The sequence below is a fragment of the Populus euphratica genome, unplaced genomic scaffold (genome assembly GCF_000495115.2).
Source record: "Populus euphratica unplaced genomic scaffold, PopEup_1.0 scaffold286.1, whole genome shotgun sequence".
NCBI lineage: Eukaryota > Viridiplantae > Streptophyta > Magnoliopsida > Malpighiales > Salicaceae > Populus > Populus euphratica.
Window position 1 is genome coordinate 63,017 of NW_011500165.1, and position 23,672 is coordinate 86,688.

The 23,672-nt window shown below is 33.1% G+C and overlaps 1 protein-coding gene and 1 pseudogene across 4 annotated transcripts; one reads left to right on the plus strand and one right to left on the minus strand.

Annotated features, from left to right (window-relative positions):
* The window catches only part of LOC105111236 (putative receptor protein kinase ZmPK1), a 35,469-nt pseudogene extending 33,474 nt beyond the window's left edge, over positions 1–1,995 (plus strand).
* Positions 1,996–2,610: 615 nt separating this feature from the next.
* On the minus strand, positions 2,611–15,006 carry LOC105111237 (eukaryotic translation initiation factor 2D). Of its 4 annotated transcripts, XR_839583.1 has the most exons (10): positions 14,737–15,006; positions 14,326–14,437; positions 13,088–13,278; positions 12,839–12,933; positions 12,325–12,762; positions 10,396–10,504; positions 7,990–8,635; positions 4,893–5,027; positions 3,643–3,768; positions 2,611–3,071 (listed from the first exon to the last, which is right to left on the minus strand). XR_839583.1 is itself a non-coding variant. In XM_011006548.1 (9 exons), the coding sequence occupies exons 1-8, from the start codon at positions 14,869–14,871 to the stop codon at positions 4,906–4,908; spliced, it is 1,848 nt and encodes a 615-aa protein (XP_011004850.1). In that variant the 5' UTR covers positions 14,872–15,006; the 3' UTR covers positions 2,611–3,071; positions 4,893–4,905. The 4 variants fall into 4 exon arrangements, 2 of the variants coding, with proteins under 2 accessions (XP_011004850.1, XP_011004851.1); XM_011006548.1 differs by lacking the exon at positions 3,643–3,768; XM_011006549.1 differs by lacking the exons at positions 2,611–3,071; positions 3,643–3,768 and adding an exon at positions 3,775–3,907.
* Between the last annotated feature and the right edge of the window lie 8,666 nt (positions 15,007–23,672).

Here is a 23,672-nt window from a genome sequence, read left to right on the forward strand (position 1 = left end):
TAATTCTTACATTAATCTTTCATCTCAAAGTTCTCATCAACTTTTTCTTTTTCTTCTTCTTCTTTTTCTTCTTTATAATTATAATTATTATTATTATTACTACTACTACTACTACTACTATTATTTTTATTATTATTGTAATTATTGTTACTATTATTGTTGTTATTGTTATTATTGTATTATTGTTATCTATAATTTATACACTTAACCTCCTTGTAGTTCAACCTCGGTCTTGCCGAGTTATTTATTACTTCGACACTCCTACACTTGGGAGAAGACATCAATCTTTTAGTCGTGTCAAAATACTCATGCTAACAGGGTAGTGTTAGTCTTTGTGCACATCATATCTGAATCCTAGTTGTTCAGAGAAGTCACCACCCTGTGTGGATTGATCATCCTATAGTACGGAGCCTTATGCTTATTGTATTTTGATTTTCTGACGATGTTTACCTTATAATATTATTGTTATGGCCTATTTGATAGACCTTCCTATAGAAACTTAGAGCCATAATTGTGTATATATTCATCATTGTTATATTACCTCATGTGTATATATTGAACATTATATACTCACTTAGTTGTTGAACTCACGCTCTCATTATTTATCATTTTCAAGTTTATAGCTTTATAGTATGTCATTTTTATTGAACCTTCAGAAACTGCTCTTTTGGTTGTAATTTGTACATTTTTCTTTGTCTAGTTAGTGCTCCAAAACTATGAAATTATATTAACTCCTGTATTAAGACAATTAAATTATATTATGAAATTAGTTTGTTGTTAATATTACATTAAATTCTGATTGAGTTGTTTAAAGGATAAAATTGTATGTAAGTTTGGGTTTGCATAAGTATAGAACCTTGAAAAGAAATTTTATTTATATATCAATCATGGATTTGGGAATCAAGTCGTAACAATTATTGCAGCTATGTTCCTGATTTTGGTAGAAAATGTTCTTGCCTTCCAGGATTCAAGATCAAGGATCATATAGACTGTTCTTTGGGTTGTGAACCAGATTTCAATGTTTATTGTGGTTAAAATGAGACTGACTTTCTTCAACTGACTAATGCCGAGTTTTTGGCTATGATTTTGTCTTTTATCCTAATTACACCCTAGACACCTGCAAGGATTTATGCTTGCAGACGTGTGATTGCAAAGGTTTCCAGTGTAAATTCATCAAGCATGACTATCCTAGTAATATTCCGTATTGTTTCACAAAGACAGCGTTGCTAAATGGACATATTTGGCCAAATTTTGAAGGAAACGTCTAATTGAAAAGGCCATAAAGCAGCTCCATTCCAACATTCCTGCTGAAAAATTCAGGTTAGATTGCTCTGGTGAACTTGTCACGCAGCTGAGCAGAAGTTATGCAGAAAGTCAATAAAATGGAACAATGAAATCTATCCTTTGGTTTGTTTGTGCATCTGGAGTAGTTGAATTCTTTGGTGTTTTATTGGTGTGGTGTTTCCTGATAAGAAACCATAACCACACAGGTGGAGGAATTGTAAACATTGTTATTTTTGTATTGAAATTGACTTCAGAAAATTGACGTGCTCTTGAGCTAAAGAAAGCAACTGGGGATTTTTGCGAAGAGATTGGAAGACGTGGAGGAGGAATTGAATACAAAGGAATACTATCTGACGGCAGAGTTGCAGCGATTAATCAATTGAATGAGGCTATTCAAGGAGAAGCAGAATTCCTAGCTTAAGTCAGCATAATCGGGAAGCTCAATCACATTAACTGATAAATTATCTTCCCACGTGCTTGACTATGAAAAGAGGATTGACATTGCTGTGGGAACTGCTAGAGGCCTTGCTTATTTACATGAAGAGTGTTTGGAGTGGGTTTTGCATTGTGGTGTAAAGCCTCAAAATACACTTCTAGATAACAACTACCAGGCGAAGCTCTCAGATTTTGGCCTCTCTCGGCAAATAAAAAGGGAGAGAGAGCCCAGTAGAATCAAGCTTCTCAAGCATAAGAGGAACTCGACGTTACATGGCTCCACCCAGTAGAATCAAGCTTCTCAAGGATAAGAGGAACTCGACGTTACATGGCTCCAGAGTGGGTTTTGAATCTGCCAATCACATCCAAAGTACACGTTTTCAGCTATGGGATGGTGTTGAATCTGCCAATCACTGCCCAAGGATAAGATGAAACTCGAGGTTACATGGCTCCAGAGTCGAATATATATATATATTACCACCATCAAATGGAATTATTTCTATTTTTTCGGTTATAAACCCGATAAATAGACTCCCATCTTCCCACCTTCAAAGCACCATCACAAGTGGCTTCCTTCAACCCATTGATGGAACCTTTTAGCTCTCCCTCCATCTATCATCTTGATCCTAATTAGAGTTTTCTTTCTTTTCCATCTCCATTCTCTCTTCTGACCCTTGTATAAGTGTGACACAGAATACATGTAAAATGGAAATACTAAGTAATCGGTCCAATTCACCAATCATTTTGGGACTTCATTTGGTCTTTAAACCATTTCCAAACATTTCTGATGCACACCCCGTCCTCATCCTCAAATCACAGCTATGCTGTCCACCATCTTGATCACCAAAATAACAGCCAAAATGCGCCACAAGGTCATGGCGAAAGCAACAATGATCTTTACAATGCACACTTGCATTCCTAGTAACATTGAAGACTCGCATAGTCAACATAAAAACTTACAAATAAACATATTAATTCGCAACTTGTGACATGAAGTGTTGAAATGTATGTTGCATAACTATGAGGTGCGGTAAAGAGTTGACCAGATACCAAAACACAGCTTTGAGCAGTCCTCTAAACCAGACCATAGTCAACTCAATTCGAGTAAGATAAAACAGCTAATCATCTCCACGAAAAGAAACTTCATATACCTATACTCTGGAGCGCAAGAACTTCTGTACACTCTTTTCATTGTATTGAGGCAAGTTTAAGAATTATTCTAACCTCTCTTCAGCACCCGTTTCTGGATTGCATCCATTAACTTCAACAAACCATAGAGAGTGAGGTTGAAAGTTGTTATCACACCATTCCATTGCCTCCTGTAACCTCATGACAGTGACACTTGTATATGCCTGCACTTGATTTAAGGAATTAACTGAGTGATGAGTACAGAACAATGAGAAAGCATTGGATAAATGCGTGTCCAATATTGTTGGGCCAATACTGGATAAATATCAAACAGGAAGAACGCACAGGGGGGGGCGGGGGGCAAGCCAGCTAAGCTGGTACAGTTACTTGGCATTGAACCAAGTGATTTGAAATCAAATCCAGCTAATACCAAGGGTCGAGGATTAAAGAAGGGAGGTCTACCCCATCATGAAAGCTGATGAGACTCCCAGTGATAAATAAATATATATATATATATATCATTATCCTCCTATCACGTGGTTGAATTCAGCTAAAAAATCATTATCCTCCTATCACGTGGTTGAATTTCTCAATGGGGGTAATCTTTCCCCTATTTAAGATCACCAAATTTCTAAGGTGAACACAATTGAATTTGCATTGGTAAGACAGTATCATCAGAGAGGTGTTCTTTCCAGAAACTGACCAGTTGTCAGCCCAACTAATATTCTCAGATAGCAGCCAAACAAACACGTAACCTAAGATAATCAGTCTAGGCAGAGAGAGGTTTATAATCACCATCACCACTTTACATGCAAGCACAAGAGCATCATCACTGCTTGTTAATCAAGGCCCAGTGATATGGCCTTTTGCCTTGGCACGCTCCAGATCCAGTTTAACATCACATGCATTAAACATGTATAACTGCACTTCAAAATGGTTTCATTAAGTTTTAAATCTCAGGTATAGGAAGGATGAGATCCCCTATGCTACATTTGCTACTAAAGCTGAAAGAAATTGTCTTTGTTAGAAACTTGCAAGACTATGTCAAGAGTATGCAAATCTAAAAAGAGGAATAAGGTCATTAGTAATCCAGTTCAATTTGCACAGACATGAGCCCTGTTTTATATGATGTACCAAACCAAATCAATCGGGTCTAAATCTCAGCCAGCCAAATTAGTCTTCAAGCACCTACCCAAGCCAACAAACACTAGCTCATATTAAAAAATGTGTGCTTCTTGGCACATGCTAACTTACAAATTAATGTACAAACTAAGACAGATTATTAGAAAATTACTGCTAAGAACACTCTATTCCAACTACATTAATTCAACTCCATTTATGTTGCAAACACAATCTGTTCACGAAAATATATTCTATAGATTGCTAACCAATTACCACCGGAGGCTACTATAATGCGCTAAACCAAAAAAGGTATGCCATCAAGCCTCAACACCTTTAAAATAGTTAGCTACTCAGTACATAAACATGCCTACACATTATAATTGGCAATAATGACCGCTTTGCAACAACTATGCAAGCTGGCCATAATTTGAAATATAGAAAGACTTGTCTGAATCTTCTGAGGTATTTTTCCTGAATTTCCAGGGTAAAAATGGTAGGCCTAACCTTATAGGCTTCCCAAAAAGGTCCCACTTAGATTGGGCCTGCTAATCTAATGATTATCTTTCAGAAGCCTATCTGGCGAGGACTTCTCAATATAAATTGATTTATTCTCTCAAGGGTAAACTTGGTAGAATAAATGCAAGTAAATATCAAGACAAGAAACAAGTTAGCAATTGTACATACATAGGCCTCCATGACAACATAGAAGGAAACAAAAAAAAAAAAAAAAAAAAAAAAAAAAAAAAAAAAAAAAAAAAACACAGCATGCATTGCAATTTCACTCTTGCAAAACCAGCAAAAGAATAAATGGTGCTATGGAAAAAAGAATGAATTGTGCTTAATTTATGGAGAAAATAGACCTTAATGGAAAACTACAACAATATATTAAAATTTAAAAGATTAATTGGGTAGAGAAAACTAACCGATAATCACATCTTATTTTTTAGTTTTATCAAGAACTTCAATGTATCTTTTGGGCACCCCATACTGTTCAACCAGATGTCTTGCCAGGTCATCAATTACACCACCTTGAATAAGAACCTCATGCCCTTTCTTACCTGAAAATAAAATATGAGCATACAAATTCAGGAACACTAAATAACTATGAATGAATAAAGCAAATAATAAAATGATTCAGGATTCAGGATATTCAAAACATTGTAACATACTCTAGTACTGTTCTAAAGTTCCAAAGACTCCTCAATTCAGCTTATTAAAGCTATGCCATTTTAAAAGAAGAAATGGGATTTTGCGCAGCCGCCACATTTTTATAAGCATAAAGAGATTTTCTCCTAACCTCGCAACTCCAAAGAGAGGTGATCACATGTCATCAGTTCGAGCCTGATTATCCCTAAACCCAATGTGAGTTTTGCTATTTTGACTTGCTCACCCTCCGCTATGATCAAATGAGAATGGATAAGAGGCTCGTGAGATTGATGTGAAGGGGTAGGGATGGCTATATTTCTTGGAGCAAACTCTAAGCGAATATGAAGCGCATGGATACAAGCCTTGAAATGAAAGACAATTCCGAATCAGCTTTGTCTACGAACAAGGAAGCTATAAGTAATGCACCACCACACAATATCCAACTTCCCACCACTACAACATACGCCACCGTCATTGCAGTCACTTCCACCACTACAGCCAACATTAGCACTCCCATAACATTACAACTAATGCAATCTACATACCAGAAATCTTATAAACTAGGGTACACCTTTTTCAGTTGCATTAAATTACAATTACTTTAGGCCTGCTTAATTATGAAAAAGAATAGCAATAAGAAGCCCAATCCAACAAGATATCCATACGAGTCCAATCCAACTACTTAATTTTAGATTCCTAGTAAACAAAATGTGTTCCATTTAGATTATAAGATCATATGACAGCTATCCTACTATTTTCTACCAGCTTGTAATTTTTTGATCAACCAAGTTCATACAGGGATAGTGGCACCTAACAGTTCAACAATCCAAATCACCACTTATCCCTCCAGCAATCCTCAACTCCACTCCACTATTAACATTATAACATCAGTCCCTTACTGCTACCGCCACAGAAATTGCTGCCACTCTTGCAACTATTGTATCACAACTAGCATGATCACTTCATGCCCCTGATGCTACAACTCACCCAAGTAGTCGACTTCCCTTTTAAAGGGTGTTTGAAACTGGACACAATGAAATTACAGTAAAATGCCAAAAAAAGAACTAGACATCAACCTGAACACACAGGAAGCAGATTACCCACCTTCAGCATCTGCAGGTATTTGACATTGCTTCCAGGGTCCTGGTAGGTGACTCTCATTCGTTTTCTACCTCTACCATCTTTCTAAGTAACGCCATTATAAATTGAGCTTCAAAATGACCAACAATGACTTTCTTCTCATTTGTTTTTGCCCTCTTCTTTTGAAATTCCACCAACACAAGATGACCTAGCATCCTTGTTGCATTGAATTCATGTTCTCAATGCAAAAATCTTTTTTTCCAACTACATCTAATGATGTTTCTAGCTATATATATAAAGATTTTTGCATTTCAGTTTCTTGCTACGTGATCTATCACAACTGATTCCTCATAAAATGAATAGAAGAAACAGATGCTTTCACATGTTTATCTCTCTATATTTTTATTTTTATTTTCATGTTTTTAGTAAGAGAAGGTGTCACATCAAGAATAGAATATACCAAAATTCCTTGGAGAACAATTAATACTCCAAAATGTCCAGTACAACCACCATAGCTTCAATTATGAGACACACGAACCCTGTTCTTTCTCCCTAAAGTAGATTAACAAGTTTGGATTGCACAACCACATAAAAATTAGAAACCTAGTGGAAACTGATGTAATATCTTCTTTCTATTCAATTTATTCAGATAACTCTAAGGAGGAAAAAACTACAAACATGAGAGCGTAAGCCCCAAACTTGCTGGAGAGCAAGCAACACTTCCAAAAAAAACAAGAGGAAAAGGAAAAAACTTCAAATGATGGAAAATAGAAAAAAGAAATATGTCTCAATATTAAAGAAAACTCAACGCTGTTGAATATCAGCAAAGGGAACCAGTTTTGTCAAGAGGCGCTGAGGCACTTGCCTAGAAGCTCCAGGCAAGGCGAGGTGAGACCCCCCGCACATTTTATTTTTTCTATCCACCGCCAAAAAATAATTTAAGGATAGTTGTAAAAGTAAAGAGTAGGGTTTTAAAAAGAAAAAAGATCATCAAAATGGAACTAGAGGCACATTTAAAGAGAGCATCGTGGCTTAGTGGCAGCCATGCTAAAGGAGTGCATTATAGTGTAAGTGATGATTCAAATGATCATCTTGAAATGGTGGATATGGGGACTGTGAAGGAGATGAAAGCAAGGATGATGATGTGTTGGAAGATTAATGATGATGATATTTAAGTTTAACTATTGTAATCCACTTGCTCTTTTAAGTTGTCTTATTTTGTTTTTAATGGTGAATAGTACAACTTTTATGACTATGTTAAGATATTTTGAGTTTCACTTTGATTTTCTAATCTTTATTTTTAAGATATATATTTGTGATTATTTATTATAATATTATATATATAATTTATTTGAATTTATAGCATTGCGCCTTGTTATATTCAAGCGAGTGCCTGGGGCTTCAGGCATTTGACAGCCTTGACGTCTTAGGGTGCCTTTTGCTTTTGACAACACTAAGGGGAACTACCCAAGGAACTCTGAACCACTACAGCATACAAAGGGTGAGAAATGCTATGTATGAAGAACTCTATTCAGTGATATCACAGCTAATCAAGTAGAGGATTGCTGAGAATTTTTGCTTCTCTTTTTTTCTTTTTTACAGATTTAAGAAAACAGTGATAATATTCAAAAGCCACAATCAGTTTAACAGCATACAAGCAACTTCTGTACAAGTTACTTTCCTTGTGATCCTATTCTCACTGCCACATTGAAACCAAAATGCTTTGATAGAGAAGCAACACAAATATGTTCTACCTACAACCACCAATTCATAAAAAGTGGAGAAAAAAATTACCTGGTAACTCTGACACTGATGTACTACAAGCAAACTTTTTCTGCAGTTCTGATGCTAATGCATCAGCATCCATCAAGAATGTTTCCATGCCTGAGAGTTTTGTCACCTTCTTGTTACCTTGACGTCTTTCAGTCAATATCTGAATTGTTCTCACTGAACCTTTACGAACAACTGATTCGCTTCCTCTGGTTACAATGTAGTGGGCCTGCATCCGGCTTACAAATGTAGATCCTAAATCTTTCTTATGAATCTCAGTCGGGTATGCTGATCCTTTCTTGATAGCTCCCTTGAACAAAGCATCACATAAGGTTGGATCCAGAACCACAATGGACTTGTTCATTGGCTTTACCAGATGTCCTTTCTCAATGTACTTGAATACAACATCAGAGGCTTCTGAAGCACTGTATAGCTTCCCAGTATCAGCTCCAACAAAAGCAAAAATGGGATTGACATGTACACTTGGTTTATAAATCTCAGACACTTCAAGCAGTTTTGGTGATCGGGTTTCTTTAACAGCCTGATCACCACCCTGATCAACCTTCTGCTCCTGCCTTCTTTCTGGTTTGAAGGATAAGTAGTCTGGGTGACTGCGGTTCACAGAAAATAGGACAGTTTCCTTTTTATATTTGTCTTCTTTTACCGAAATCTGTTAACAGAAAACAAACATTGCAAACTCAACATCAAGCATATATCTACTTAATACATGTGCAACTTAACAAAAAATAAGATTGATTATAAATGAAAAAATAAAATATGTAAACAAAAACTTCCATCTCCATAGCATGCCTCGATAGCCCTTTTCCTCTCTCCACTTGTGGATTATACTATGAGTAAAGACAGACATGCAGACACAGTTACAGCCCTCTAATGGATGGTTTTCTCATTCATAATCAAACAGATCTTCACTGAACCACAAAGGTCACAGACATTAGCTCAAAACCCATCACCAATTCCAATGTGATTGATTGGCAGTAGAACAATATCTTTCAGTTTGTGACCATAAAGTTCAAAAAAACAAATACTAATTCAACTGAAACTCCATAGAAGTAGATCACTTTTCATGGTATGGAAGCTCTCAGTCTCCTAAAATAACTGGAACCTATCTCTTAGCTAACTAGCCCTGGTAAACTACAATATATATCCATGTTTATGTAATTAGCAACAGCAGCACGGCCATCCAAAGAAAGAAAGAAAGAAATTCTTCAAAGGCCCCTGCAAATAAACAATAAATCCTCCCAAAATAACAGCAAGCTGTCATTCCCTTCACTATGACAAGTTTCTCCAGCTTCTATGGAGAAGAAACAGAAACCAAAGCAGGCTACAGCTTCTGTATAATGACACCTAGATGTGCCTCAGCACATACCTGAAAGTAAGAACTACAATTGTAGCTCAATAGCATTCTCATTGCACTCGAAACAACTACTTCTACCAAACCATGTTATAAAACCCTTAACTCAGTCTCAACATGCTTAACTCTACATTCCTGTGAATACCCTAATTTGTTATCCAATTCTTCCATACATTTTAAATACCTTCATCATAAATTATGTCATTTTATGAAAAAGCTGTCATTATCTAGCATTCCCTATCATAGTGTGGTGCCAGCCAACCAAACTTCATCCATCAAGCAAAGCCTTTTCAATAGCTACGACTCCAGTGCCACTTTTCCACTTCAACACCGAATTTCATTCTACAGGTATGATTACTTCCAGTTAGATCATTTTTTTTCTATCAGGAAATAAATCATGTTTTGAACCTGTCAATGACCAATTTTTAAGGTTTTCAGTGCAGAATACTGGGTGGATAAAGGACGTGATGCAGTTTTTTTCTTTTTTTTATTGTCTGGGGTAAACTCAATGACAGAGAAGAGACCATTTGATCCATGGACAGGTATCAGAACACATTGATTACATGCTAGCACATCATGTGGCCTCTTGAACTACAACATGGTAGAATGCCAATTAACTGCCACGGTCCTTGGAAGTTATCTTTACTTTCTAGATACAACTAACCAGGGATTACAAATATAATTCACGGTTTCAGGGAGTTATGTGAATATTGATATATATGATAAATTACCAGACTTCTTCATAGATCCTATCCTGCAACTAGAACTTAAGGTTTCAGTGGAAGAATAAAGAATTAGAGATTATAGAAAATAGTTGAGACTTATCTGTCTGGGTTCTCTAAATAAAAGAATTGAACCTCAATTACAATGTCACCCTAAACTGCAACATTTTGTTATAAGTAGTGAACAATGGTTTTTTTGTTTGAAAAAAACAGGTTATCATATTAAGATAACGTTATCTAAGAACAAAGAAAAGATGCACATTTTCAGTACAGCATGAATAACTTGACTAAAGAGGAAGGAAAGGAGGGAGCATATGAAGGGAAGGAAGAACCCACCAATCCTGAAGATGATTTAGCTTGTAACCACTTGGACAATTTCTTGTGTGATGATTTTTTGATATCTAGTGTGATACCTGAAGGTCTACAAGGTAATACATGGTTGGACCTGCACCAATTACAAATATTTTTTTATAAAAGCAAGCAAGAGAATCATGAAAAAAATTCCCACCTAAATGTGAAAACTGCAAGCTAAAACCTATCTAAAGAGAAATCCTCTCATTTCAAGCACATAACATTTAACACCCTCCCAACAGAAATTTAAGTTCTAAGCCTAAAATATTCAAGCAATATGTAAATCAAATTATCAGTTGGAATAATGTCAAGCATCATGTGTGTATGTGTGTGTGTGTAAACTGTACAGTATAGTCCAGCTCAGCTACAATTAGCATAATTCCACAATCAAATTTAACAGAAATCATTATGGAATTCATATATTCAGCATCAATGCAGATCAAATAAAATGCTTCAAGGTTTCCAAGCTTCAGAAATGTCAATTAAATTTATGGAATTCTAGAAGATGTCACTCTCATCTGCACCCATATTCCTGAAACCTAATGTTAGAGATCACATTTCCAAAGAATACTTGGTGATTGGCATCATTCTCAAAGTCATTAATTATGTGCCTTACCTTATGATGGATTTCAGTAGGAAATAATGCTTCATTCTGATAGTTGAGGTTTTTAATAGCAATTATGAGAAGAGAAATGGGAATAATTCAATGTTATCTTATTAACATGGAGTTGAAAGGTCTATAGAAAAATGGCATGTTTGATGTGCATATGAAATTGGACATCTGCTACATTTTCCTTTCTAAATTTAGCCGTGACATTTTTGCCAACACTAGAGACTTGGCAATCCATGCAAAAAACCAAATCATAAGTTTTGAGGCATCATATACTTGGATTCTCCTGGAAAAGCCTTTGAAAGAATGATTTTGGAGAACCAAGAAACAAGGATAAACTTTAAAAATTGTAGCAGTATCTGTGGAATGGGCTTTAGAGGCAAAGCACTAGAGCAGTTGGTGTCTCTTAGGTCTCTGTCATGAGATTTAATTTGGGAAATAGTTCAGAGAGTTAGATTTGGAAAGGATTATCGATGGGGGTTCAAAACTTCAAAATAGATTTTCCATTGCTCTAAAATGTGGATTTTAGTAAGGTGTTGTTAAGTGATCATATGACAGTAGCTAATACACCAATTCATGAGAAGCGAACCATGCTGCTTCCTTATACACCATTTCAACTTTAGAATGGCTGCTAAATTGTGTGCAAGAGTGAAGAGGAAAATGCTATTATGTTGGCTAATTCGCAGCTGTGGACCTGGCCATTGCATTTGTCTTCTTGGATTTGGCTGCCGACACCTTGGTCCTTACTGTTCAAAAGATGGCAATGCGTGGTTGTTTCTGAGGAGGATAAAAGGAAAAGCTTTTAGAGTTTGCTTCCTTGTATTCTTTTTTGGTTCCTTTTAGGAGGGGTAGAAGATTGAAGGCGTTCATCATCTGAATTCTAGGCGAAAGAGATCCTCTCTTAGAGAGTGTATGGTCAGGTGATGGACATCATACTGAGGTTTAATCCCTTTTTTTCTTTCAGGGGGTTTTTTGCTTTTCAGTTGGGAGCTAGTTAGCAGTCATAACCAGTTAATAGTTTTTGGCTTTGTGCTGGTTTCCTCGAATTCACTTTTGATTGTTTTGGAGAGACTTGGAAGAGTTTTTGAAGAGAAGGATCCTTGGGTTTCAAAGCTAAAATATCTTTCCTCAGAGGATTTACTGAGCAGACAAGCTAAATTATAAGCAATTTAACATCATCTGGCGTCCTAGTATACTTAACAGGGTACAGGAAGTGGTGCCCATCTTTTGGAACCTCAATTAACATCCCTTCATCAAACTGACAGGAAAAAAAAAAAAGAATAAAAAAAGGACATGAATATTACCATAAAGTGCTTCCTGGCATTGGAAGATCTTTGTCATTGACAGTTGTATGCAGGGCTTGCAAAAGACATTTGTCCAAATAAGCATCTAAGTCTTCAGCAGACAAAGTATGCTGTTCTTCAACAACTGTGGTGGATTCATCAGCAGCAATATTATCCGTAACCTTAAAACCACCTATAGCTTTTGTTACTTGTTCTACAATATCAGTATCAGAATCAAGTTGTGTCTTGGAAGTGGGATGACTGTCTGATATGGGATCTTTTACATCAGCAGATTCCCCAACTTCTTTGCTGTCAACACCATCATTCTCATGATTTGAAGAATCACCAGAACCTTCACATGAATCAGGAACCTGGGCAGATGATAAGAATACAGGATCCTCAAAGACAACATCTTCAAGGAAACCTGCATTTGGCACATAATGTCCCTCAACTGACTCCCTGCAGATGATTCCTTGAGCATGTCAACGATGAAAACACTTAATAACTAATCTCTCCAAATAGAAGGTACACTAACCAAAGTAAATCCCGATAATAATGAGTTATCCGTAAGGCCTTTCCGCGCAAACCAGCCTTCAAGGCTTCAGCAGTGCTCATAGTGGTAGACCCAACCTGCACAAAATTAAAGTTATCTTTATCCCTACTCATAAAAGTAGTAATCTAAACCAACTCAGTCATGAATGAGGTAGAATAAGAGGCATAGCCAACTCCCTGAGATAAGGCATGAACAATAATACCCAAGTGAAGATGAGAGAGAAAAGCTTACGGCAATAGGTGCTGGATTCCCAGGAACTTTTACAGCCCATGGCTCACCTTCTAGAAAAGAAGGAAGGCCTTCAGCAGGTATACTAATACCAGGAAACATCAGATCTGCTCCTCCAATGACAAATCGAGATACCTCACCCCCTTTCAGAATGAAAGAAGGCAACATCTCAGGGACCTTCCAGAGGGCAAAAACTGCATCAAGCCAGAGACAAAAATAAAATCAGACAAGAAAACAAACAAAAATGTATTTCACCACAGCATCAAGTTCCTGTTTAAATAATTGTGTCACTTCTGATTAGAGAATGAAATTGGAGGTTCATTTTTTAAGGCTCCTTTATTCTGCCTTTTAATGAAAGGGAACCCATTTATTAGCTATCAAAAATGGAGAGAAATATGTGGATCTCTTGCATCAACATTCAATAGTAAGGCTGAAAACCTATTCAACTATCTGCTCCAGTATTTATGATCACCAACAAAACTGTCTTTAATATATAGAAGCAAGGCATGGTTTCTTGAACCAGTATCCTGTCCTTGTGACTCAACTCTAAATTTGAATTGTTTACTAATGAAGTATAATTTGACTTTTTAACATGTCAATTACAGAAGCAAGAAAGACAAATTCAGGTTGCTTGGTTCTATCCAGTAGCAAGTAATTCAATCAGATTCTCCACAATAAAGGAAACTAGAGATAAACTTTCTGGGAAGAATATCAACATATATGCATGACAGGAGAGCTCCACAGCCACCTCTGGCAAAAGGTCATTTCTCCTCAATTCAATTCAATTCAATCTTGATAATTTGATTCCACTCAAAAACAACATTAAAAACAATCGATATCCCTTCATAAACTACATAAAACATTAAAATTTTCTTATTGTCTTTATTTGCCCCAGTGGAGAGGGGGTCATCAAGAGTTAGAAACCCATCCATCATCAATGGTGAATAGCCCACAAGTTGATTCAGAAGGCATTGACCTACTCTAGAACCAAGTATACCACACCACCAAACAGAAGCCTCCCTGCCATTAGAATCCTCCATGTGATAAATAATGATGTAGCAGAATTTAAACCTGCTAAACTACATAAATTGTCCTGACTTTCAAGAAAAAGCAGCATGACAAGCAAATATGGAATGGAAGCGTTCACTATCCATACTTACATTTTAACAAACTTCAATTATTTGTGAATAAAATGCGAGAAAGTGGATTGAAACATAAGACATGAAAGTGTGAAACCTAACCTGTGGGGAAAATTTCAGAGCCTCGGCCATCAACATCGAAAAACATAGGAAAGCTACCTTCAACACCATATAAATGAACCCTATTTACAAACTTTGAAACAGTAATTTCCGCCTAAACACAACAATCATAACAAAACATCAGAGCAATAATCAAAACAGCGATCCAGCGATCAAAGGTAAAGAGAATTAACATATCAAGTAGCACTAAAACTAATTGCTTCTTCTTTCAAGCACATTTGCACTGGTGAAATCATTTTCTTATATAAATTCTAAAAAAAATAAAAAGAATTTGAGTACAGATGCATCAAAATTACAACTTTAAACTATTAATTACACACTAAACGGATAGTAATAATAATAATAATGTCAAACAAAGAAATTGAGGGGGGGGGAAGAAGAAAATAGTGTTACTTTGGGAGGGAGCAAAGCATCTATATCAGCATCGGAGGCCCGATGAAAGCGGTCTCTGATAGTTCGTTTGAGCTTTTTCCGGTCAGCTCCAGAGAGTCTCTGATGAGATTTTGCCTCAATCGCCTTCTTGAACATTTTATTTTTATTTTAATTAATAGTAAAACTGGGAGAAGTGGGAGCAACGGAACTTGTTTACTTTCAGAAGGTGTGTTTTTGTGTTCTGTTCTTTTTAAGAAGCGGAAGCGGAAGTTTCTGGAGAAGCAGTAGGGCGGGGCTACGACAAGAAGGCAGTGATTTTTTTTTCTTTTTTTTTATTATCGAAAAAGCTGGATTGTTACAGGACCTTTTTGCCCTCCACAGTGTTAAGGAATCGGAGAGTAAAAATATCAAATAACTGATTTAACTAAAAAAATTAAAAATAAATTATTATAAAAATTAAATCATGAAAAAAACTTGTTAAACAAGTTAGAATATTTAGAAAAATATTTGGTTTGGTTTAGTTTTTAATTTTATAATGATTAAATTAAGCAATCCGAATCGAATCAGCTTAGTTTAGAAATAAAAAAAAGCTTTTTTATAAACAATAACTCATTAACCTGGTAGACTAACTTCATTCGCATGCCACCCCCTCCCTTCAAAAGTTTAGAGATATAGACAATATCTTTCTTCTCCTCCTTAATCTTCAATCCACAGTGCCACACCCAATTCTAGGATCTTTATCGGTCATTAGATCACCATATGGTGAGCCATTATCTTTGTTAAACAAACCTTAGAGCATTGCTTGTCTTTCTTCTCCTCTACTTAACTATGTTACCACACTAGGACTATTATTAACATCTCGAAAGAGGTTCCTTTAGCAAGTCCTTAAATTAAATTAAGCAATCCAAACCCAATCAGCTTAGTTTAGAAATAAAAAAAAAACTTTTTTATAAACAATAACTCATTAACCTGGTGGACTAACTTCATTCGCATGCCACCCCCTCCCTTCAAAAGTTTAGAGATATAGACAATATCTTTCTTCTCCTCCTTAATCTTCAATCCACAGTGCCACATCCAATTCTAGGATTTTTATCGGTCATTAGATCATCATATGGTGAGCCATTATCTTTGTTAAACAAACTCTAGAGCATTGCTTGTCTTTCTTCTCCTCTACTTAACTATGTTACCACACTAGGACTATTATTAACATCTCGAAAGAGGTTCCCTTAGCAAGTCCAACGAGCTTAGGCTTAGATCCTATGTTTAGGAAAACCTTATATGGTAATGAATAAAGACATGAATCAGATCTAGTAGAAAAGCCTTCAAATGCTAGACATCTCAGACCTAGCATCCCAACAATAGCCCCAAGCAGCTAAGCCTTAGTAGTAATCCATCTAAGCACCCTTTCTTTAGTTCTTTGTAATAAGATTTCTCACTCTGTTACTTTTTTTTCTTTGACATATGCTTTGTGAAGTTTAGCTTTTTGTTGATTTTGCTTTATCATTGGGATTAGAATATAGGAAATTGGTTGTTGGAATAGATAGAAAAATCTAGAGATAAAAGCAAACAAATTAAAAGATAGTTGATTATTCTTTTTTTATGAACAAAAAAAACGATATTAGTTATTGATATCATTTCTATAACAATTCATCAATATTACTTTGAATTCGAATCGAGCTTATCTATGGTAGTGAATAAAGACATAAATATTACTTTGAATTCGAATCGAGCTTATGTTAACCCAATCATTAATTATCAAGAAATCATATGATGACTGATTTTCTAGCTTGTTGACCACTACGACCATCTACTAAATAGCTTCTATAACTAATTGTCATAAAAACAACCAACTACAACTAGTTTTGCGTATAAGTAACATGATAATATATGATTAAATTGTTTTATGTACAAGTTTGGATTATTTAGTTTCATAAAAGTTGGGTTTTAAATATGCTTTTCTAGGTAAGTTGTGGTTTTTATTTGTTAAAGAAGTTATCGATTTGGATCTATATTTTAATTTCATTTATTTGTTGAAACATATGTCACTAGGGACTAGGGGGTCCACTTTTACCCTATTGTTTTTTCATAATCATTGATTGATTAAAATATGATTTTAGATACCATATCCTCTTTTTTCACCTTTCCTTGTTTCTTTCATGTATTGAGATAGATTATTATTTTTTATTTTGATGATTGTTCATTCTTTAGATCTTTAGTAAATAGTTGATTACTTGATATTGACAAGAGTCAAATTTTTGCAATATTCCTTTGAACGTGTAGTCTTTTTATTCAATGATAGATTAACATCACCAATCCTTATTCACTTAATTTTTGTGTTCTTTTTCTACAATCAAACCTGCTCTTATTTCATGCTTTAGGTTGCTGTTTAAATCATTTTTTTTTCATGTTATGATTAAGTCTATTTCATTGTGTTTTATTGTTGAGATTCATTGTTATTTATGTGCTTCATATTTATGTGCTTCAACTTTCAAGTCCAGTTGACTATCTATTACTTTTTCTGGTTTATACAGTTTTAATTTCAATTTGGTTTTTAAGTATGTTATTTACTTTCTTGAATGTTTCTAATTGATGCTTTGCTATTTTTTAGGTTTTTTTATCCATAGTTATTGGTTGTTGCATCATGACATTGCAATTAATTGTTCTTTTAAGTTCTTTATTTGATAAATGCTATGTTTTTCATCGTTTTATCTTGTTTATTAACCTTTCTTAAAAGTTATATACTGTATATTTCAACATGCATAAGTATTAACATGTTTTCATTTGGTAAGTACAAATGGAAAACTTTCATTCACTAGCACTACCCCAACATTAACTAATACCCCAACTTCAAACAATAAGCCAACATCAACTATTTCAGGATCCGCCATGAATAATAAAGGTAAACAGCTTCAAGTCCTTATATCAAAGAAAAGAAATGTTGATGATTAAAAAAAAATCACAAATTTGGGATCATTTTATAAAACTTGATGGTGATTCTACAACCTTTAAAGTTGAATGTAATTATTATAGAATGATTATATATTTTATATTATTATTAATAGGATAAGTAATATATGGAGTCATTTAAAAGTATACAAAATGTTTCCTTTTGTGGTTGAAAATAAGCAAAAACAATTAGGTAATAGAACCTAATAAAACAAAGGGTGAATTAGGAGATCGAAATGTGAGAACTCTTAAGGCAATATGTTATAATTATAATAAATATAGACAAACACTAATAAAAATGGTTATAATTGATAAGTTGCCTTAATTTTATAGAGGGTAAGGAATTTAGATTATTTTCTAGGATCGTACAGCCTAAATTTCACGTTTCTTCTCGCTTCAATATTATGAGAGATTGTTTGAAACTTTATGTTAAAGAGAAGAAAAGATTAAAGAGAGCTCTTAAATGTTAACGATTATGCTAAATAATAGATATATGGATATCAATCCAAAACATTAACTATATCAATAGATATATGGATATCAATCCAAAGCATTAACTATATATCTTTAATAGCTCATTGGATTAATAATAAGTGGAATTTACATAAAAGAATTTTAAATTTTTGTCAAGTTTTCAATCATATCGGTGAGACAATTGATCAATTATTGAGAATTGTTTGTTAGATTGGGGGATTGATAAATTTTTAACTATCATAGTAGACAACGCAAGCTTAAATAGTGTTATTATTTTATATTTAAAGAATTTGATGAAAAATTGGTGAACTAATATATTGTCAAATGAACATTTGTATGTTAGATGTTGTACACATATTGTAAACCTCATTATGCGTGATTGCTTGAAAGAGATTAATGTTTCGGTTGTTAAGATTTGAAATGCAATTAGGTTTGTGAGATCTTCACCTTCTAAGCAACTTGCATTTAAGAAGTATGTAGAAATTTGTATATAGAGTGTAAGAAATCATTGTGTTTGGATGTTGCAACTCGATGAAATTCAACTTATCTTATGTTAAAAGCTGCTGAAAAGTTTGAAAAATGTTTGTAAGGTTAGGTAAAAGCGAACATCAGTATATGAGTTACTTTTTGAAGGTTGATTCAAAGGGAAATAAAAAAAAAATATAGGGCTATGACACGACTAAAAGATTGATGTCTTCTCACAAGTGCAGAAGTGTCGAAGTAATAAATAACCCGGCAAGACCGGGGTCGAATCACAGGGAGGTTAATTGTACAAATTATAAATATAATAATACAATAATAATAACAACAACAACAACAACAATAATAATAGTAATAACAATAATAATAATAACAATAATAACAATAACAATAATAATAATAGTAGTAATACTAATAATAATAGTAATAATAATAATAACAATACTACTAGTAGTAATAGTAGTAGTAGTAGTAGTAGTAGTAGTAGTAATAATAATAATAATAGGCATGATCTTGATCTGGAAACCAAGATGCCTAAATGCATGGCAAATGCCTCCTTTTATAGGCCAAAAATGGGAACTATTGATTTGATGACTAATTGATAAGTGGGTGGCCAACTTTTGACTTGGTGACAATCCTTATCTTCTCTTGTCTGCCCAAAACGTCATTGATAACGTCAAAATTGGAGCCAGTTGTAAACATGAAAGTTGTAGGCAATTGTCTCAGCTTTCTTGTGTAAAAACTTCAGCTCATTTGGACTTCTAGAACTCCAGATATGGCCAAAATACCGAACAGTGCTCGGGCTGGAAGACAGATTCGGGCTTCTTTGTTGTTGCTACTATTTGGACTTGATAATGGCCTTTTTAGATCTTGGGCTCCATATGAAAGTTGTAGGCCTATGTCTTACCTTTCCATCCATATAAATTGGACCTAAATCTGAGATATATAGCTCTAGATATGACCCAATTACCGAACAGTGTTCCGGTTTGGATTGCATCGGGATCTCTTTTCTAAGTTTAGCCATCTCTTTATCCTTTCAATTTCAGTTCTTAAATTAATAAATCAACCCTTTCATTTAGGTGATAGGCCGGCATTAAAAATAGACATTTACCATAAATTATAGGTATCTTATATTATTAGATATATTATTATAAAACATGCTTTAGTTAAGGAGTTATTGATACTTCAAGTGCAAAATGATGATATAAAACATTGATAAAAATACAATTTTAAGTATCAATCATTGACCTAAATTACCAAGTCAGGTTTCCAACTTGTCAAGAAGTATGTTGTATGCTAGAGTTCCAGAGGGGCCTTATTGAATGCTAGGTTCTACACGCCATTACCAGTTCCTAATGGTCTGTGGCTAGACACGAGCATGAATTTTATATTATGCTTACCATGTACACCTCATTGTTATGCAAAATGTCAGATCTTTAGATATATAAAATCTTGTTGAGGCCCCTAGTTTTGGTAGTTTTTTGTGATTTTACTTATTATTTTTTTATTTCATGCTATTTTTGGATTTTATACTTGTTTTCTTTGTAATTTCAAATTTTGGTTTTGTTTCCTAGTTAGGGTTTCTAACCTATTCAAGACTATATGAACTTCCTAAGAAGGATACTTCATTATTATTATTTAAAGAGAATAAACTTACAAAGTTGGAGCTCACATCTATGACTCCTTTCACCCATGAAAAAAACTTGTGTTATTTGTTTAATTGTTGTCTTTAGCTTTTACCTACATCAGATATTAACCTGAATTGATCTAATATGTTGTTATTTTAATGTTTATTAAAAAAAATATCATTATACATATTTATTTTGACTCAAACTATGTTTTTACCGATAATTCAAGTTATCTTTGGACCTACTAAGATGACCAAGTTAAATCAAATCAATTCTCACATGGTCTAATATTTTTTTCTACTATAAAAAACCATTACCAATGCCTAAAAATTTCTCTTACGTAAAAAATAGTTTAATTTGACACGCAATGTAGTGTGGGTTAATAATCTAGTTAATTATATCTAAAACTAAAACATTTAGAATAACTACTATTTTAACCCTTGTATGCTAAAAACATTTAGAATAACTACTATTTTAACCAACCTCAAATTTCACTATTTATATCATTCTTTGTAGATTTTTTTTTTACTGTTATTCTTTCAATTTTTGTTTCTAATACATAAACTAAAGAATTTAGGGGTAACTGGTATTCATACAATGTAGCCATCCTCATATTTCATTGTTTATACATTGTTCGTAGTAAAAAAAAATTTAATTCCTAAATTTTTTTCTTTTCTATAGTTTGTTCATTGCATAGATTTTTTTTTCAATTTCATCCTTTTAAATTCTATTTTCACGAATCCACTTCTGGAGAATAGTCTATTACAAAAGATTCCATAGCAGTAGTTATTATTTTATGTGCTAATAGTAATTTCTATTTATATTCTCTCTCATACCCAGCATGTCATGAAGTATTTTCATCTTAACATAAAGATTTATTTTTTAAAATACAGTTTAAGTTTGTTGTAAAAAAAAGAATATAAAAGACCAAAATTAACAACAATAAAAAAAACATAGCATTTAAAAAAAAAAAGAAACCATAAAAAAATTAAAATTCATTCCTCAAGTTTTGAGTTTGACACATTTGGCTATGTTTGTTTTAGATGTTTATGTTTCAAACTAAAATTTTATTTTTCTCATGTTTTAGTGCTTAAATTTTGAAAAAAAGAAAAGAAAAGGAAGCCCATGAAATGATGAGGAGATAAAATGATGCGAACCCTAGTAAATATAAAAATTCATAAACTCGTATTCAAATGTACTCTTTCTAAGAAAGCTAAGATCATGTTTGTAATTGAGCTTAATATAATAATAACCTATATGGAGGCACCAAAATTATAAGTAACTAAGACTCAACTCAATACCTATAAAGAGAAGTAAAGTTTAAAAGAGATTATGAAACTTGGTTTATTCTTTGATAAGTCAGAGTACTTTAATGAAGAACCAAAAAGTATGAGCAAAACATCACATATACAATAATAATTGTTGAAATCAAAATTTTTCACAAAAAAACTAAATACAAGTTATATAACCCTATTTATAATAAGTGAAAAATCCTAAATAATGATGGAAAAAACAACAAAGGAGCTCTAAATAAAATAGAAAAAAGAATATTAAATCAACTAGAAAACTAATACAATTCTCACATAATAGCTTTTGGACCTTATCACAAAGCCTTTTCGATGTCTAATTTCTTTGAAATTTTAACCCAACAAGACCTCTTGAAAATTTTGTTAAATTTTCACATCGATTTAACGATCAAATTGAAATGTATGCTTGTTTAAGTAAAATAGTGCATTAAAAAAAATAAGCTCAAAATCACCTTTAATGCTGAAATTAATTAGCTCATTAATTTGAAATAATTAGTTATTTCAAATTACTAAAATTAAAAAAAAACTATCGCCATAATTTCCACAACTGCCATCATAAATAAAACAAAAAAAAACCATAATACAATTCAAAATGAAAAGCTCATATCTTGAAAAACCCAAATTCTTACCAAAAAAAAAAAGAATTGCAAGAATCCTAAAAAAATCCTAATTTTTAAAAACTCAAACCTTAAAATATAGAAACTAAGTGGAATTGAAAAACAAAAAGAAGAAGAAAATGGATAGATTTTATCTATCTGGTAAGAGAGAGAAAAATAAAAAAAAAACAAGATATTTTTTTATTAAAATTTTAATTTTATATTTATCTGATATATAAAATATAATTTGTTAAGAAATGAAGACAAAATGTTACCACAATCAAATCATGGAATGGTCAAAATAATTAAAAGAAGAAGAAGAAGAAGAAGAAGTTATAAGTACATGAGATAAAATTTATGAGGAAGAATAGCTTCATGGATTTTTTAGCATTTAAGATGATTGTTTGGTGCAAAATTTTGCATCATAAAAAGTTTTGGTTGGAATATTGACATTCCAATATTTTTATTTAAAAATAAAAAGAATAATATTTTTTATTTTTTCTACTAACATTTCCATTTTAATAGAAGAATAATTAGGTGAATATTAACAAAACCCTAAATCCCGTGGAAAAACTATTGTAGACAATTTGATTAGTGTTTTGCTGTGAGTGTGATAGTTTTATTTTATTTTTTTAAATATAAAATATATAGACATTGTCAACTTGTTTTTTTTGATAAAAAATTTCCCAATAAGAAATTGAAAGCTTACACATGTATTTAATTAAATAAATTATGAATTATTCATGCCAATAAATATATATAAAAAAAGCTATTGATGATAAGTAAATACTAAACTTGAAAGATTAAAAGATAGATGTAGATTAAGATATTTGATCTCGCAACATGTGTCATGTACCTAGTTGTGCCTAATAACTTTGTTTCTTTGAATAAATCTTTTATTTAATCAAACAATTATCTTTATTCATAAAATGAAAAAAAACAAAATAATGATAGCTAAAGACTAAATTCAAAAAATAAAGAGATAGATGTAGACTAAGATAATTAATCTTGCAACACATGGTATATCACAGTTGTATCTAATAACTTTGTTTCATAGAAAATTATTTATTTAATAAAAGGATAACAAAATTGGTTCATATTAGGTCGCGCGTGAGAGCTAATTTTTTTTAATGCTAAAAAAATTGTTTAGGCATCGCTAATGTTTTTCCTAAAAGATTAAATAGATTTTAATAATAAATTCAAAATCAAATGCATACTGGATGATATTTTAATCTCATATTAGGACAAAAATATATTGAATTTACCTAAGTCAACCTATAATAACTCACGAAAACCGCAAGGATAGTCTTGCAAAAACAAATTAGGAAGCACAATCCTCAATTAACTCAACATTGAAGGATAAAATTGATCAAAAGTAGTAGTCAATTAAAAAAACTTGGATTTCTTTTAAATTTTTCTCAATATTCATTACCTGAACATTTCAATTTATTGACAAAATATTCTGTCAATATTTATACTCTCAGTTTGTTGACATGAATTTTACTGATAGGTTCAAGGAAGGAAAT